Source organism: Agelaius phoeniceus, chromosome 15 (genome assembly GCF_051311805.1).
Source record: "Agelaius phoeniceus isolate bAgePho1 chromosome 15, bAgePho1.hap1, whole genome shotgun sequence".
Lineage (NCBI taxonomy): Eukaryota > Metazoa > Chordata > Aves > Passeriformes > Icteridae > Agelaius > Agelaius phoeniceus.
The window spans coordinates 17,722,496-17,738,389 of record NC_135279.1 but is presented as its reverse complement, the minus strand read 5'-3'; the positions used below and the strand labels follow the sequence as shown (position 1 = coordinate 17,738,389).

The window sequence follows — 15,894 nt, the reverse complement described above, 5'->3', positions numbered from 1 at the left end:
ATCACCCTGATCATGGCTGGCAGGGATTTCTGCCCTGTTTGACTGGCTGGGGGTGGGAGCTGGACCTGCCCCAGCATCCAGAACCCCCCGAGCCCTGGGCTGAGCCCACAGCAGGGCAGGGCTGATTCTGCCCCTATGCTCAGGTGATTTCCCACCTGCAGAGCTGCCCCAGCCCTGGCCCAGCACAGGCAGGAGCTGGAGCTGCTGGAGCCAGGCCAGAGGAGGCTCCAGGATGAGCAGAGGGATGGAGCAGCTCTGCTGGGAGGAAAGGCTGGCACAGCTGCCATTGTTCACCTGCACAGGAGAAGCTTTGGGGGGACCTCAGGGTGGCCTTGCAGGGCCTGAAGGAGCCCCAGGAAACCTGGAGAGAGACAATTGACAAGGGATGGAGGGACAGGACACAGGGAATGGCTCCCAGTGCCAGAGGGCAGGGATGGATGGGATATTGGGAATTGGGAATTGTTCCCTGTGAGGGTGGGCAGGCCCTGGCACAGGGTGCCCAGAGCAGCTGGGGCTGCCCCTGGATCCCTGGCAGTGCCCAGGGCCAGGCTGGACATTGGGGCTGGGAGCAGCCTGGGACAGTGGGAGGTGTCCCTGCCGTGGCAGGGGGTCCACTGGATGGGCTTTCAGGTCCCACCCAACCCAAACCTGCCTGGGATTCCATGATCCACAGTGTTAAAATTTTATGTCTACAGAAGGAACAAGTGCCATTAGTGGTTTTAAAACTCTTTAGAACAAAACAAATGTGGAATCTTTTTGTTCCATGATGGGTTACTGGTTTGTGGTCACTGTTGGGATTAGGCAAAAGTTTTCTCCAGAAGGAAATAACCCCCGGTTCTAACAGCTGTGTTTTGTTTTCTCCCCCCTCTGACACAGGTTGCCAACTTGGCCTGCTCCATCTCCAACAACGAGGAGGGTGTGAAACTGGTTCGGATGTCAGCCAGCCAGCTGGAGGCCCTGTGTCCCCAGGTGAGGAGAGGCTGCACAGCAGGAGACAAACCCCAACCTGCTGCTGCTGCTTAGGACTGCTCTGGTGTCACAGTGGCTGTGTCTTGCTGCAGAACTTGATTTTTTCCCTTAGTACATGCAGAGGATGAAATACAGCATAGGCATCAAGACTTAGGAACTTTAAAATGCATAGCAAAGGAATCATTGATGTGAAAGGGTCGTTTTTATGTCATAGCTCTAATTCCATTTGGCCAGGACATTCCAGTAACCTGCAGTTAGTAAATGTGGGAAGCTTCAGTGGTTTCCTGTGCACATCTGTGCTGCAGGAAGGTGCTTTGTGAAGGTGCTAGCACTGCTCCTGGGCATGCTGTAAGATGAATTATAAAATACTATTTTTGCCTGAGTAGAATATAAATATGCCAAATAATCTTCCCGATGGAGTAGGATGAGAGGAAGTTGGCTATGTGTGAACAGTGTGAGCCTGGCTGAGACTACCTTTTAATTAATAACTTTTTAATGGAAACAAGGAAATTAAGTTTATATAAGCACTAGACTATCCTCTTCCTTCTTGACAGCCTGGTGTTTTAAATGTCAACAACTAGATACTTGGATGAACCCCTGAAGACTGCAGGGTGCTGTTGATTTGTGTAATTTACATTTTTTAAAGCAACAGGAAATTCAGATCTAAAACATCCAAATAAGCTGTTGTTGCTAAGGAGGAACTAACAGAAAAATATATACTCAGAAAAATTAGCAAAATGGCATTTTATGAAAATAAAGTGTATTGTGTCAGGATTACTTGGAATTTCTTCAGGTTTTCCCATCGGTATTGGTCTTTTTAATCAAAAGGAAGAGAGGGATGTTCACCTGTGCCCACCCCAGCAGGAGGGGATTTGGAGGGAATAGGTGAAGGCAGTGTGAGGAGCAGGACCTTTTGTATGACCTGCAGGTAACTGTGCTGTTAAACAGGTGAAGAGAGGTCCCTGAACATAAAGCCTAAAACATTAAATCCTAACATTTAATCCTAATCCTTTGAGCATCCCGGGGTGGCTCTCTGTGCTCCCACTCCTGCATTTGGCTGAGCAGTTCTCTGCCCCTGCCCTGGGGTGAGGGTTGTGCACAGCTCCTGAAACTAAAGGTCAAGTTTTGCAGTTGGAACAAAGCATGTGGACGAAAAAGCTTTTAGAAATACATCTTCCCTGATATGAGGGCTTGCTCTTTCCTGAAGGAGCCAACTAGGCTGATGTAAGTTTTTTTTAGTTATCTCCCAGAATATGGGTGTCTAACGCAGGGTGTTCCAAACAAATGCTGCTGCTTTTGAAAATAATCATCTGAAGAAAGTTAGGTTCTCTTTGAATCTAAATGTTTCTGGTGGTTGTCCAAGTCTGTGGGGGTGTTTTCCTCCCCCCATTGCTGAAATTGTGTGTATTTCAGACTCTTCTATCTTTGCTTTTCCAACAACTAACTGCCTATTTAAATAAATCTACTCCTGGATAAAATAAGCATCGTGGTAGTCAGCATGAAATAATGACCCAGCTGTAGTCACCAGTGTAGCCACATCTCCTGAAGTGCAGCTGTTAACCTTTGACTTTGGGGATTATGGACAATATATTTAACACACATTGGAAGCTCTGAGTATCTATAAATGCACAAGGGCTTTAACTGATGGATTTTGGCTTTACAAAGGTCACATCTCTGAACTTCCAAGCCTACAGTTGAGATGCTCCACTGCACAGTCTTGCCTTAATTTCAGGGTCGTCACCAAGAGATTAGTAAATGACGCTGTAGATGTTCATAGCAGTTGAAAGAGTGCTTTTATATTACATTACATGCTCTTGGGTTGATTCTTTAATGCTCTAAGAGTATTTAAACATGTTGTGAATCCTGAGAGATAATTAGGGGCACTTGTCTAAGCTGTTTTACAAATGGCATCTGTGTTTGCTGGTAACAATGGCTCGTCTGGTGCCAGTGCAAGCAGCACAGCTCTCCATCCTCCTCCTCCTCCTCCTCAGCTGCCTTCCTCAGCTTGTCCCCAAACCTTGGGTATTCTCCACAGTCTCTAAAAGATTCTCAATATCAAGAACAGCAAAGTGAGATTTTATTTCCTTTTCTAGACAATTTATTTTGCAGTTTTTTCCTGATGAGATTCACAGCTACTTCTTGAATTCTTTTAGGTGGCTGTGCTGAACAAATGTGTGCATTAGGCATAAGATGCAGGTTAAGCCCAACATTATGTGCCCTATATGTTTTTGGAGGGGTTTTTTTGGCTCAGATGGTATTTTTCCAGGAAGATGCTGGATTCAGAATGAGTCAAGTCAATCAGTAATTACAATAGTCCCAGAAACGTCAAGATATCAGTAGCACACAGAAATACAATGTATGAAATGTAATTCAAAGTATTGCTGTGCTTGAAAGATGAAACTGAAATTTAATGCATTGAGTCCCAGGTAACCTCTTAAATAGTTTATCTGAGTAGAAGCCATTCTGGGAGTAGGGAATTCCTGGTTAAAGAATGATTTCTGCAGAAATCAATCTGTAGAGTTAATTATAAAAGCTGTAGCTCAAATAGAGCCGTAATTCGCTCCCTTGCCATCAGGAGCCATTGAACTGGCAGCAGGAGGAAGGAACATGCAACTCTTCAAGCTGCCCGGGGAAAACCTGGAAGTTTTGTTGGTATTGACAAGCAGGCAGTCGTTGCCATTGTCACCCTTGGGCTCAGACCTCCTCAGGTTTAAAATTTTCTTTGAGGAAAAAGAAAATGCAGAAAAATTTTCACCAAAAGGTCTATACAGAAACAAGCAGTCAATTTATTTAGTGTGGTTTTGTTACTGAAATCCGCTCTTCCTCAGGAGTAACATCATCCTTCCTGCTTGTGGGTCCCCAGCCAATTAGCACAGAAATTAATGTGAAGTTGAAGACTTAATGGGATATTTAGAGCTCCCTTTGAGGGTGCAGGAGGAGCTGTTGGGATGAGCTGTGCCAGAGTAGCCAGCTGGGTGATTTTAGTCTGGGTTTACTGGGCAGAAATAAGGCAGCTTCAGTGGGTCACTGTGTTTTCTTCCTCAAGCCCTGACTAACCAGCCTGCCTGAATTCTTTCTTTTGAGAATTGTTGGAATTCTGTGTGTGGGAGGAGCCAGCTTTGTCCAGCACCTCACAGGAGTTCCCTCAGCCCTGCCTCGATGGGTGCTGGGAACAAGCCAGGCTGGAGGGGGTTAAGGTGAAGGAGCAAAGTTCTCCATCACTACAGTTAAATCTAAAAAAAAAATGCTTAAACTGTCGTTCTTAATGGAAATGGAAAATTACTGCTGTGAAATGCTTGGAATAGCTGCCTGTGCCTGCCTTTACCTCGCAGAGCAGGGGGAAAGTTTTCTTTGCCTTCTCGCTGAACACAGAGCTTGCCAGTGGTGAATTAGGGAAAGGTTTTGTTTATCTCGACTCAGAAACCTGGATCCTCTCCTCGCTCCCAGCTCAGGCGGCTGCGCTCTGTCTCCAGGAAGGGGAAGGACTTGCTTTGGGAGCCTGCAAAGGCTGTTTTGTAACAGTATTTTGCATTAAAGATGCCTGGGAAAAGAGCTGAAACCATTGGAGTGTTTCTGATCATACAGGCTGTAGGTGTTAGAAACCAGCAGTGAGAATGCCCCAGCCCAGCTCCTGAGAGGAGGAATTGCTCCAGCCTTTGATGTGACAGTCTGCTGTCACTCAAGCTCCTTTTTTACCAGCTATACATTGATTTTCTTGGTTTTTGCAGCCTCCATGAAGTTCATCTGTAGACTCCTACCCAAACTGCAGTCGGGCTGAGAGGTGTAAGAAATGACTGTGGGGTAGAGTTCCCATCAGGGTGGGTGTTTGCTTCTGCCAGCCAAAGCTGGAGCCATTGCCCCCAGGAGTCTGAGCATCTCCTGGGAGGTGGCTGCAGGACACACCTGCCCAGGGCACACAGGACCTGTTCCCCTGTGAAAGGCAGGGCTGGGTGCCTTTCTCCACCCCAGCCCAAAGAGCTCATCCTCCTAAGAAGCTTTGAGGCCCCCAGGCAGCACCTGGGAGCACAGGTCCTTCCCAGCCTCCTCTGTACCTGCTGGAGTGTGCTCGGAATTTGCTTGCCACGCACACGCCTCGCCCATCAAACTGACTCCAGAGAATTCTTGGATTAAATTACATTTTTAATAAAAATAAATTGGCTCTTCTCATATTAACATCTTGTTTTAATAACTGCTTGTTCACATCCTTCTATTCCAATTTTGAACTGCTTGAAAAGCCATTTGCTGCTTATAGATTTCTGATGAGGCAGATGGCTCATATGTGATCACACCTACTGACACAGAAACAAAATACCAAAGCAGAAGGAATCCCATGGAGAGTTCCAGAAACTTTTGTTTAAAAGTTGGAGTACCTCAGAGAAATAAAAAAACCCTGCAGACCACCCCTCAAATCAGTCAAACCCAAATGTGACCAGCAGACTTTGTTCTCCTTGAGTCCCCAGTCACCACCAATTTCCTGGTGGCTGTTGGAGAAGGAGAGAAATCCATTTTTCTTGCAGTAAAGACTTAACATCAAACAATTGTCCCCTTTTTTCATCTCTTTGAAAGACTGTCAGATTTTTTGAATGTTCTAACGAGCAGATCTGTCTCCAGACTGTTTAATTGCAGGTGCTTGAAACATTTTATTGGCATTGAGTAGAAATGCTTTTATTAAAAACTTAACACTTGGGCTGCAGATTTGCATCACCCAGGCTCTCTGGGAAGAACTGCCAGCACAGGCCAAGGCTGACCAGAAAAGCAGCAATTTTAGAAATTCAAACAGTTACTGGTGCATGAAAATAAGCCAAGAGCAGGAAGAGGATTCAGTTCTGTAGAAAGAAGTGTGTGAGTAAGGGCCCTTTGTTTCATCACAGGCACAGGATCTGGGGAGCATAGTGGTGGAACAGCTTCCAGGAAAGAAACAAAGTCCCTGAGACCCCTCAAGTTTCAGCATTTGAAGCCAGATAAATGTATAATGGAGCAAGATAAATGGCACCAAGATTCTTGCAGCTTCTACTTGGACTGGCACTACAAAATCAGTCCTGAGCTCCAAATGAAAATGCTTTCTTCATGGATGGGGAAATTGATAGGATAATTATCTATACACAGAATGGAAATAGTCTTTATAGCAAATGCTGCTGTGACAGAACATGCTGGGCTGGAGAAGAGCTTTGTGCTGAGGAGAGCACCTCCCCTATGGAGCCAGGCTGGGAGAGCTGGGAATGTTCAGCCTGGAGAAGAGAAGGTTGTGGTGAGACCTCAGAGCCCCTGCCAGCATCCGAAGGGGCTGCAAGGAACCTGGAGAGAGACTCTGCATCAGGAATTGTACCCCAGTGCCAGAGGGCAGGGATAGGTGGGATATTGGAAGGAATTGTTCCCTGTAAGGTGGGCAGGCCCTGGCACAGGTGCCCAGAGCAGCTGTGGCTGCCCCTGAATCCCTGGCAGTGTCTGAGGCCAGGCTGGATGGGGTTTGGAGTTTGGGGTCTGGTTGAAGGTGTCCCTGCCATTGGAAAGAGATGAGCTTTAAGGTCCTTTCCAGCCCAGACCATTGTGTGGTTCTGAGTTACTTAGTGTGGATCTGTGGGTCGTTCCAGCAGTGCCACAAGACAGTAAATATCTGCAGAGATCCCTGCAGTCACTCCGTGCGTAACTCGCAGGAAAGGAAAGTGCTCAAAGTGCCTTTTGTACATGGGAACAAAGAATTGGAAATCAAAGGAAACTTTTCCTTCCTCTTTCGGTGCATCAGCCTCTGTTCGTTGCTGGTCACTGCCATTAGAGCTTCTGAGAGTGTAAAACAATCTGCTGTGTGTTTTGCTCCCAGGCATTTCAGCTCATCAGAGCCTGCAGAGTGCTTTTTGCTGTACTCCAGTACGTGGAGGGCTGGCACACACAGATGTGGGCATGCAAACCTGCCTGGGATGTGACTGGGAGTGACTGCAACATTCTCCTCATAAACCATTTTTAACACTTGGAGCAAAATGCAGTGAGGAGCAGGGAAGGGCATGAGCAGGGTGAGCACTGCAGGCAGCTCTGGCATCTTGTGTATGTAAAGTTAAATTATGAGGAGCTTCTGATGAACTGCCAGGAAGCAAGCCATGCTTTCTTTATTATAGGGAAATATGGGATTAAAATCCACCTGGGCAAGGGCAAAGAGGCTTGGTGGGCTTCTTTTCACGTACTCCTGAGTAAAACTGATTTCACATCCCCACTGGGGCACTGTCTATGTGTGCCCTGTGTTCCTCTGCCCCTGGGATGAGAGCTGATAGGTGGGGGCTTGTTTTATTAGATTTTTCTTTTAACAAATGCAAAGTATCCTGGATCGATAGGCCACAAAGCTACTTTCCAACTCATTATCCAAGTGCCACAAGAAATCTGGTGAGTCAAGATCTTTATATAAACCCCAAGCCCAAGTGAGTTATTTAGGAACTGCAGATGTTTTGATTGTAAAGCAGTGGTGTGTAGTGAGGGGAGAGGACTGGGGGTTTACCTCAGAGCTTCTGAAACTGAAAAACTCCTTGTTGCGGCGCAGTAACATCCTAAATCAATCCTAGGAATCAAGGAAAATCCAGACCAGCTCCTGAAAGGAGCAAAAGCTTCTTACCAAAAGGACTGAGGCAAAAATCAAGAAGTGCTTAAATCACTGAAATGGGTGTGGGTCAGACAGGGTGTGCACTAAGATATCACAGGTTGGGATTGCAGTGCAGATAGCTGGGTGACAGTGTTCCTCTCCCAGGTGATGTTTCTTCCTTTGGCCATGCCAGCCAAGTATTCAAAATTGTTCTTTGTAAGAACATCACCACATGGAAGAGCTTTCTTCTGGCCCCTCTGACTTTCAGCTGGGGTGCTATAAAGCTGAGGCTGGAAGCCATCCTAAATTTAGCCTAAAAGAATTAATTGTGGCTGACCCAGTGGCTGTAATTTACCCACAGGTTTGTCTGAGGTTCAGGTGTTTTCTGGCCAGAATAGCTGAGCTTTTTGAGAGAGCTTCTGGGCCAAGCAGCTGCAGTGTTGTAACCCAGGCAGGAGTCACTGCAGGGAGCCTTGGAGAGCCCTGCCCTGCCAAGGGGGAAGGACACAGCCACCTCCGACATCTGTGCTTGCAACAGGGAACATAAAACCAGGGAAAAGCAGCAGCTTGCTCCCATGGAAGGGATGGGAAGAGGACTCAAGGTGCAGATTGAGACATTCATTCCAATCTTTGGAATGCTGAGCCTCCCCAGGTGTTGGCAAGCCCTGGCTGCTGCTGCAGGAAGCTGAGAGGTGCAGGGAGAGGCTCCAAGGAACTCTCTGGAAGTGTGATACGGAGTGTGGAGCTGTCTGAGTCCAACACTGCAACTGCTACATGAAACAAAGCACCGATAAAAATAGTGTGTTTTCTTGCCATGCTTCATTTCCTTCTGGATAGACTCAAAATGTCCCTGTTTGATTCTTTTCTTTGTACAACTTCAGTGAGTCATTGTGATCACAGCGCTCTGGCAGCATCTTGAAAAGCTCTGAAATACAAAATATTTCCCTGAAATTGCCAAATGTTTTACATGGAAGAGGCTACATTTCAGATAGTCCGGTCATGATCCTCCTGGGTTTTCACTCTGTCTGTCTCCATCCTGTGAGAGTTACTGATATTTTAAAGTAGTTGCCCAATATTTTATGTGCTTTGGAGAAAGAAAGTGTATTGTGGTCCATCCCTTCCCCCAAAAAAGTGTTTCCTCCTCCCCCTGAAAGTGTTTCTTTTTAGACAATAAAGGGATCATAGTCCTGCTAAGTACACAGACTATTTAAGATCCAGCATCCCTGTCATTTTCCCACGTCTCTCTAAGCATCTGTTGGAAAATAAATCAATCACTCTGTGCTGGATACCAGAGTATATTCCCTGGAACAGATCACATGCAGGGTGTTGTCAGTGATCCCTGGGACAGTTCCTCAGCAGAGGTGTGAGACAGGTGCAGGAGGATTTGCCCACTTGAATGCTAAACTCTCCACAGAGTGATGGCTTTTATCACCCTTGCTAAAGCTGCCTGTTGTGGCCACTTTGCACATGGAGATACGGAATGTGTGCTATAAAAAGAGATTGCTGAGCTGTGTCTGCTGCCCTGAATTTCTCCCTGAGCACACTCACACCTGTGTGGCTCTCCTGAGCTGTGGGTTTGTCTTTAGCTCCATGGTGACCATGGATAACCTTTGATATCCCCACCAAGTTTCCTCATCTCCAGCACTGCTGGCTGCTTCCCTTCTGCAGGAATGTCTGTCTGAGAGAGAGCAACACTGGTTTTGCTTGATCATTTTTATAAAATACATTCACCTTGGCCATACATTTTTGCTGTAATGTATAAAAAATGCACTTTTCTGGTTGAACAAGCTGCCTGTTGAGAGGAGGGTGATGCTGTGCCTCCTGTGCTTGGATTTGGTGAGGACACTCAGTTTGAGGCTGTGGAGCAGTTGCAGAGCCCTGTATGTGTGACAGCTCTGCTGTTACCTGTGACGAGGTGCTGAACATGGGCATCTGCGCTTGACATGCGCTGTTGGCAAAGATTAATTGTGCAGACAGCTGCTGTGGCCAGACAAACATCTCGCAGGAACCCAGGCCATATGTTCCTGCAGCATTAATGCTGCCCTGTCGCAGTGCTTACAGGATATTTTATATCTGATATGGGCCAAGGCAGGTTGGGAAAAGCAGAGAACATGTCCTGACCCTTGGTATCGCCTCACCACCATCTCTGTCTCTGCAGTGACAGTTTCTAGCAGGATAGAAAGTGAGAGCGATTTCTAGAGCATTGTCTGGTTTATCTCTCCTGTTTCCAGGACACTTGTTCAGATTCATCTTCATGAAATCTTGGATATCTAGATTTTGATTGATAGGTGGTTAATTCATTACATCCATCAGACTGGGATGAGAGGTGGCAGTGGCTGGACTGCAAATCAGGGCTCTTGAGCAGCTGAGCACAGGGTTTCCTCTCTAAAACTTCTATTTGATTTTAAAATTTTAAACATCATTTTCTTGGGTGTTGCAAAGCTTTTTGGGGGTTTTCAGGACTTTCAGTTTCATGAGTAAGGGTAGCAAAGTGGCAGGGACCGTGGCTGGCAGCAAGGACATTCCAAAGGCACATCCTGACTCCTATCAGTGCCACGGAGGTGTGACCCTGGGCTGGCTGGAGGAAGGGGAGCAGCAGAGAAGCCCTTGGTGGTGGCTGGGACAGGAACAGTGCTGTTCCTCCCCACAGACCCCTGGGCAGATACTGCTCAGGCTCAGGTGCTGCTGCTTGTGTTGGTCACTGTCACCAAACCCACGGAGCTGGGCTGGGTTTGTGACCCAGACCTGCAGCCCCAGCTCCAGAGGCAGCGTGGGGAGCAGCCCAGCCCTTCTGTGGATTCTCCTGTCACTGCTAACTCCTGCCATTCCTCGGGTAAAGCAGCCTCCTCCTCCTGCCTGATTCATGCAGTGCTGTCCCAGTACATTTGACATCACCATCATTTCCATGTTTAGTGAGTTACATATTTTTTTAAATGCTTTGTGACACTTGTAAATGAAGCAGGTAGAGAAAGTAGATTTTGGAAAAGTGGGAACATCTGGTGCTTGCATGTTTTGGTCGACAAGTTGGTGAAATTAATACAGTCCTAAAGTGGAGAAGAAAAATGACACCTTGAAGTTGTGAGTTAATTAGCTCTGACTCTCAGGTGCTTGGGAGCAGGGCTGGGATTGTCACGCTCTGACTGTGGATGGTTCCTCACACCTGGCACCTCTCCAGGTCATTCTGCTACAGCAAGAGCAGGACCAGGCTGTTGAGATGGTTTCTCCCCACATTCAAAGAGGTTTTTGTGGTTATTTAAATGGCCAGTTAGAGGACACAGCATAAGCTCTGTGACCCAGGAGCACCTGTAGCATTTGTTCTGCTAAGAAAAACTAGGAGCTGGTGTAAATTCTGGTTTTGGGGTTTGAAGAAAATTAGGAGAGGATATTCAGAAGAAGCATCTCCTGTTCCCTGGCTTTTCTGGCTTGTTCACAGCCACAGCAGAAATCTGAAGTCATTACAACAATTACTGGCAAGATCCAGAGTAAACCTGCAAGGAAAACGGATAAATCAAAATTTAGCTTTAATTTTGTATTTGCATATTGTTTCTACTTCAGTCTGTATAAGATTAATCCTTTTTTGACCTTTTTACTGAGGTTTTGGCAAGTAGCAAATGCAGCCTTGAGTGTACTAAATGTCATCCTGTCTAAAATACTTAACAACACAGCCTGCACTGGGAAAGCAACACCTTGTTACCACGAGCTGCTAAAGACAGGTGAAACCAGCTCTTGTGAAAACTTGCCAAGTGATTTTGCTTCTAATAACTATCCATAATAAACGTGGAAGCGGGTATGAGTTGGATATGAGAGCAACAAAATTAAACACTTCTGTGTTTAAACATCGAGTTCCTCAAAACTTATTAAACTTGCTTTGTCTGCTGCTGAGTTCATTGGATAAACACACAGGAGGTAATAATTTTGTTGGGATATGTTTTAAAAATCCAGAGGTGTTTTACAGGTCATCAATGCTGCCCTGGCTCTGGCTGCTAAACCCCAAAGCAAACTGGCTCAGGAGAACATGGATCTGTTCAAGGAGCAGTGGGAGAGGCAGGTCCGCGTGCTGACGGATGCTGTGGATGACATCACTTCCATCGATGACTTCCTGGCTGTCTCAGGTAATCAGGGCTCCTGGCTGAGACATAATCACCCTCCTAAGAGCTTAGTCCTGAACAGGGGTGGTTTGGACACGTGTTCTGGAGTCTGTGAGGCTTTTGGAAGGGATGGTGTTGTCACATCTCACCTGGGATCACACTGTGCCCACCGAGGTGTGAAAGTGCAGCAGGAGGTCTGGTTTCAAGGAAAAGACACTTTATGTCCCAAGGTTTGGAATTGCTGGCTGAACTAAGGATGAATTGCCATTTAGCTGCTGTAGACAAGGCTCACCAGTAACTCAGGGGGAAATAGAACATGTTTATGTCCGAGGTAGGAACTAGCAGAAAAAATGATCCCTCAGGTCACCTTAGACTGCCGTTTAAACAAAACTGAATATCAAACTGTGGTTGTACAAGTTAATTAAAATAAAACTGTTCATACCATGTCAGCTTTAGTAAAGTTTTAAGAGTTTTTAAAAGAGATTGGATCATTATAATAGATTAATAATTACATTTGGCAAAGTACTTGCCAAGATAATCCGTTTTATCAGCATCTTGATAAAGACCCACTATCAGCTGCTGTGACCTAAAAATAATGGGGGCATTTTTATTTCCACATCCTTTAATTGTGCTCTAGTCAGAGGACATGGAAATGTAACCATGTGAATTGTGTCTGCAACGGTGTTCACAAATCACCTCTGCAAGCTGGGATTCTAATTTCCATGGTGCAGGCAGGTTTGGGCATCTGAAGTGACTTAAAACCTCGAGTTGTAAAGAGTGATTTCACAGGAGGATGTGTGGAGTCAGAAGTACCAAGTGAACATAGGAAGAAAATGTAGATGAGAAATTAAGGTCCTGAATTAAGAGGCAGTATTTTTTTAATTATTAAGAAAAACCAAACAAAAGCCCAAGTGGTGTTCCTGTGACGAGTCACCTGCATTGTCATACACACTGTATTGTGGCTCCCTGGGTTCTCAATAAAATTCGTCTTTGCAATGAGTGAGCATGAAGTTCTGGGGCAGTTCAGTGTCCGAGCTCACAGTATCTGTGGGTGTTCCCTGGGCAGCAGCAGCTGGAATTGCACAGCTGGGAGGAGCCTGCTTTGGGGAAATCTGTGCAGAGGGAATTGTGTGCTGAGGTTTGAGGCTCCACTTGAAGCTTTCCCACAAGTGTACAAACATGTGAGAAAGAAAAGCTGGGAGTCCATACAAACACAGCCTGTGTGGAGCTGCCAAAAGCACTTTCCTTCCCTTGTAGTCCAGGTTTAGCACCCCAAAACTCAAGTGAGTTGTGGGCAGGACAACCCTGTCTTCTGCAGGGATGCAGGTTAGTACAGAGCTGGGTGTTTTGGCTAAATAAACAAATCTATTGCATGGCTGTACTCTCAGGAGCTTGGCAGTAAGCAGAGAAAGTTTCTTTCCTGGAGTGGTGGCACATTGACTCATGAGAGTTGACCTCAAGTGAGTGCTCACCACCCAAAATGGAGCCAAGGAGATGTAGTTTGAGACAACTCCAGATATTCAGGAGCATTCAGTAATTATTTTTATGTGTGTGTTATCGAAGAGATGGTAGAAAAATATTAAAGCAATAAATACTCTTTTAAGTATTATTTGTTTGAACTTTGATAAATGTTTTCCATATAATGCCACAACTCCAATTCATCTGCTAGAAGTCTGAACTTCTCTTTGGATAAAGTCATGGCGAGTATGATTTATATCAAGTGCTGTTTGGGGTTATTAGGATGTTTGTATCAGTTACTAACTGGGATGTAAGCAGAATTTAAAGGAGTTCTTGTGAGTGCATGAGTGTATGCATATATAAATATGTATGTAAGCCATCCCACATCCCTACTGTGTGGTGTGCTGAAGTAAAGGCTTCACCATTCAGCTCATGCTACAGAATTGTATCAATTATCCACAAGTAAGGGCTTGATGAAAGAGATGCTGGGTTTAGGTAATGGCAGAACATTATAGAAGAAGGATCCTTCAGTGCACAGGGCACAGGTGAGCTTGCAGGTGACAGCACTTTTATAGCTACAGCAGCTGAAGGGCCCTGTTAAGTTAGGGCAGGGTCTGGGGGAGGCTCACTGTCAGGATGGCACAGGAGCCTGTAGCCTAGAGATGTCTGTGTGCCTCCAGCCGTGAGTGATGTGCAGCTCAGGGAGCTCCAGCATCAGAGGTGCTATCTCCTGAACAATCCTTGACAGATTTTTCTCATTTAAGCTGGTGTTAGTTGTTCTTTCGACCATTATAAACTGCTGGCACCTCCATCATCCTGTGCAAAGATTCACAGCTGAAGTGTGCTCCCTGTGAAGAACCTCCTTGTTTTGCACTGTCGCCTGTTTGCTTCATTTGATGCCCCTACTTGTACTAAAGATGGTGAAAAGGTTTTTTCCCCTTCTGTCTCTTCATGTTGTTTGCAAATGTGCAGAGTTCTGCCATGCACTTTGTCAGTCATCACTTCCCTGACTGCACAGTCTCTGCCTGTTTCATTATTCCTCATTTCAAAGCTCTCCTGTACCTTCTGTAATTCTTATCTCTCTTATCAGTGCCTTCCCAAAGCACTCTGGGTGTGTTGGTGTGCCCAGTATCTCTGTTCTTTAGAGCAGTTGCTGATAGCACCATGTAATTGTCAAATTCAATGTTCTGAAATTACCTGAATCTCCTTTGAAACCCTCTTTAAAACCATTCCATTTGCTGCCTTCTGTTCCTCTGCTGCTGACAGAGGTTTATGCCACAGATTGCCCATCTCAGTGGAGCTATTTTTTTCTGAAGAGCCTCCCAGTGAATATTGCCAGGATGAACACTGTATTTACAAGAGTGTGAAGTCCCCAGTGTTTGCTCCATGTGCTGCCTGACCTGGCTTCTGCAGTGCCCCTTGGCAGCAGAGGTTCAGCGTGGAAATGGTTCTGAGACCTTCCACAGGAGGTGCAGCAGAGAAGCACAGCTGTGTTTATGAATCTGGGGCTTCATCTCCCAACTGTTCCTCTTTGATTTTGATCTTCTGTAGCCCTCAGACTCCCTCAGAAGCTGCTGGGGTTGTTTGGAAAAGCATTGCTTCATCCCTTTAATGTGGAGGTGGGTGGAGGTGGAAGGTGTTTGGTGGGCGTGGATTGAGGATTGACAGTCGTGGGTGACTTTTTATTCTGTAGCTTTTCGCAGTTTAATGTATTTCCTTGTTTGGTCTAAAAATCATTTCTATGGAAAAAATACCTTTCCTTTTACCTTACTGCCCAACCACACCATTTTCCCTGTAGCTATTTTGGTGGGACAAGGTCCCTTTGCTGTTGCCTGTGTTGTGTTGCTGTGGGATGTTTCTCCTGCCCAGCAGGACAGGGGGGTTTGGATGTGGGACAGCCTCTCCCATGCCCAGAGGTGCTGGTGGGGAACCCATGCTCTGTGTGCCCATAGGATGGGGAGCACTGGGGGTATTTACAAGGACTCAGCATAGTGTTGGATCTTATCTGTTATCATCCAGCTGGAAAATATCTCCAGAACAGATAGACCTGACAGTCCTGCACTTCCCTGGGCCTTTTGCAAGCTGCCCTATGGGATATCTCCCTCTAGATGGGACTTCCTGGCCACTTCACATCTGCAAAAGGCATTAAATGATCAGCAGACATTTAAATATTCACATTCATTTTGTCCATGCCTTTTATTAAAGTTCGGATAATCCAAAGAGGCTTTTAAATGGTCTGTGGCTTAATTTATTCATTTAGGAATTGAAGCAATAAACAGTCTGTGTTTTGGCCTGGCGCCGAAGCTTTTTCTTTGGGCTCTTGCAGCTCCCAGGGCTGTCTCTTCTTTAAATACCCTCTGTGCTCACTGTGGCTCCTGTGCCTGCTCACTGACTTGTCAAATCACTAATGAACCTGCTCTTTGCTCTCTTAGGGCCACATTCTGCCCTCAGCTGAACCTGCTCAGGTTGAGTTGCTTCAGAGGGATTTCACAAGTGTAATTTTTGCCCAGGTTACTTACTGAAGTCTTGCAATATTGCACCTGGCTGTGTTAATTTTATGTAAATCAGGAGTAACTTCTCACAGCAATCCTTTCAGGCAGTTCCTCCAAATCCTCTCCCAGCCAGCACTATGAGCTTCTTGTCTCTACAAACTCTTACAAAATGGCTCTTTTACTACCTGCAGAGGGAATAAAAGCCACTTGCATGGGTTGGCAGTGTAGAAAGATTAAGTCAATGGTAATTAACACTGGAAACTATTTTAAGTGACAGAGCAGAAATGTTTCCAAGTTGGTTTCTACCTGGCAGCCCAAATGC

General features: G+C 45.9%; 1 protein-coding gene across 2 annotated transcripts in view; it reads left to right on the top strand.

Moving 5' to 3' along the window:
* CTNNA1 (catenin alpha 1) overlaps window positions 1-15,894 on the top strand; it is a 117,367-nt gene that overhangs the window by 85,019 nt on the left and 16,454 nt on the right. For both annotated transcript variants that reach the window (XM_054642752.2, XM_077186581.1), the window contains 2 exons: window positions 877-969; window positions 11,490-11,646. In XM_054642752.2, the coding sequence (XP_054498727.2) occupies window positions 877-969; window positions 11,490-11,646 (250 nt within the window). The remainder of the gene's footprint in view (window positions 1-876; window positions 970-11,489; window positions 11,647-15,894) is intronic.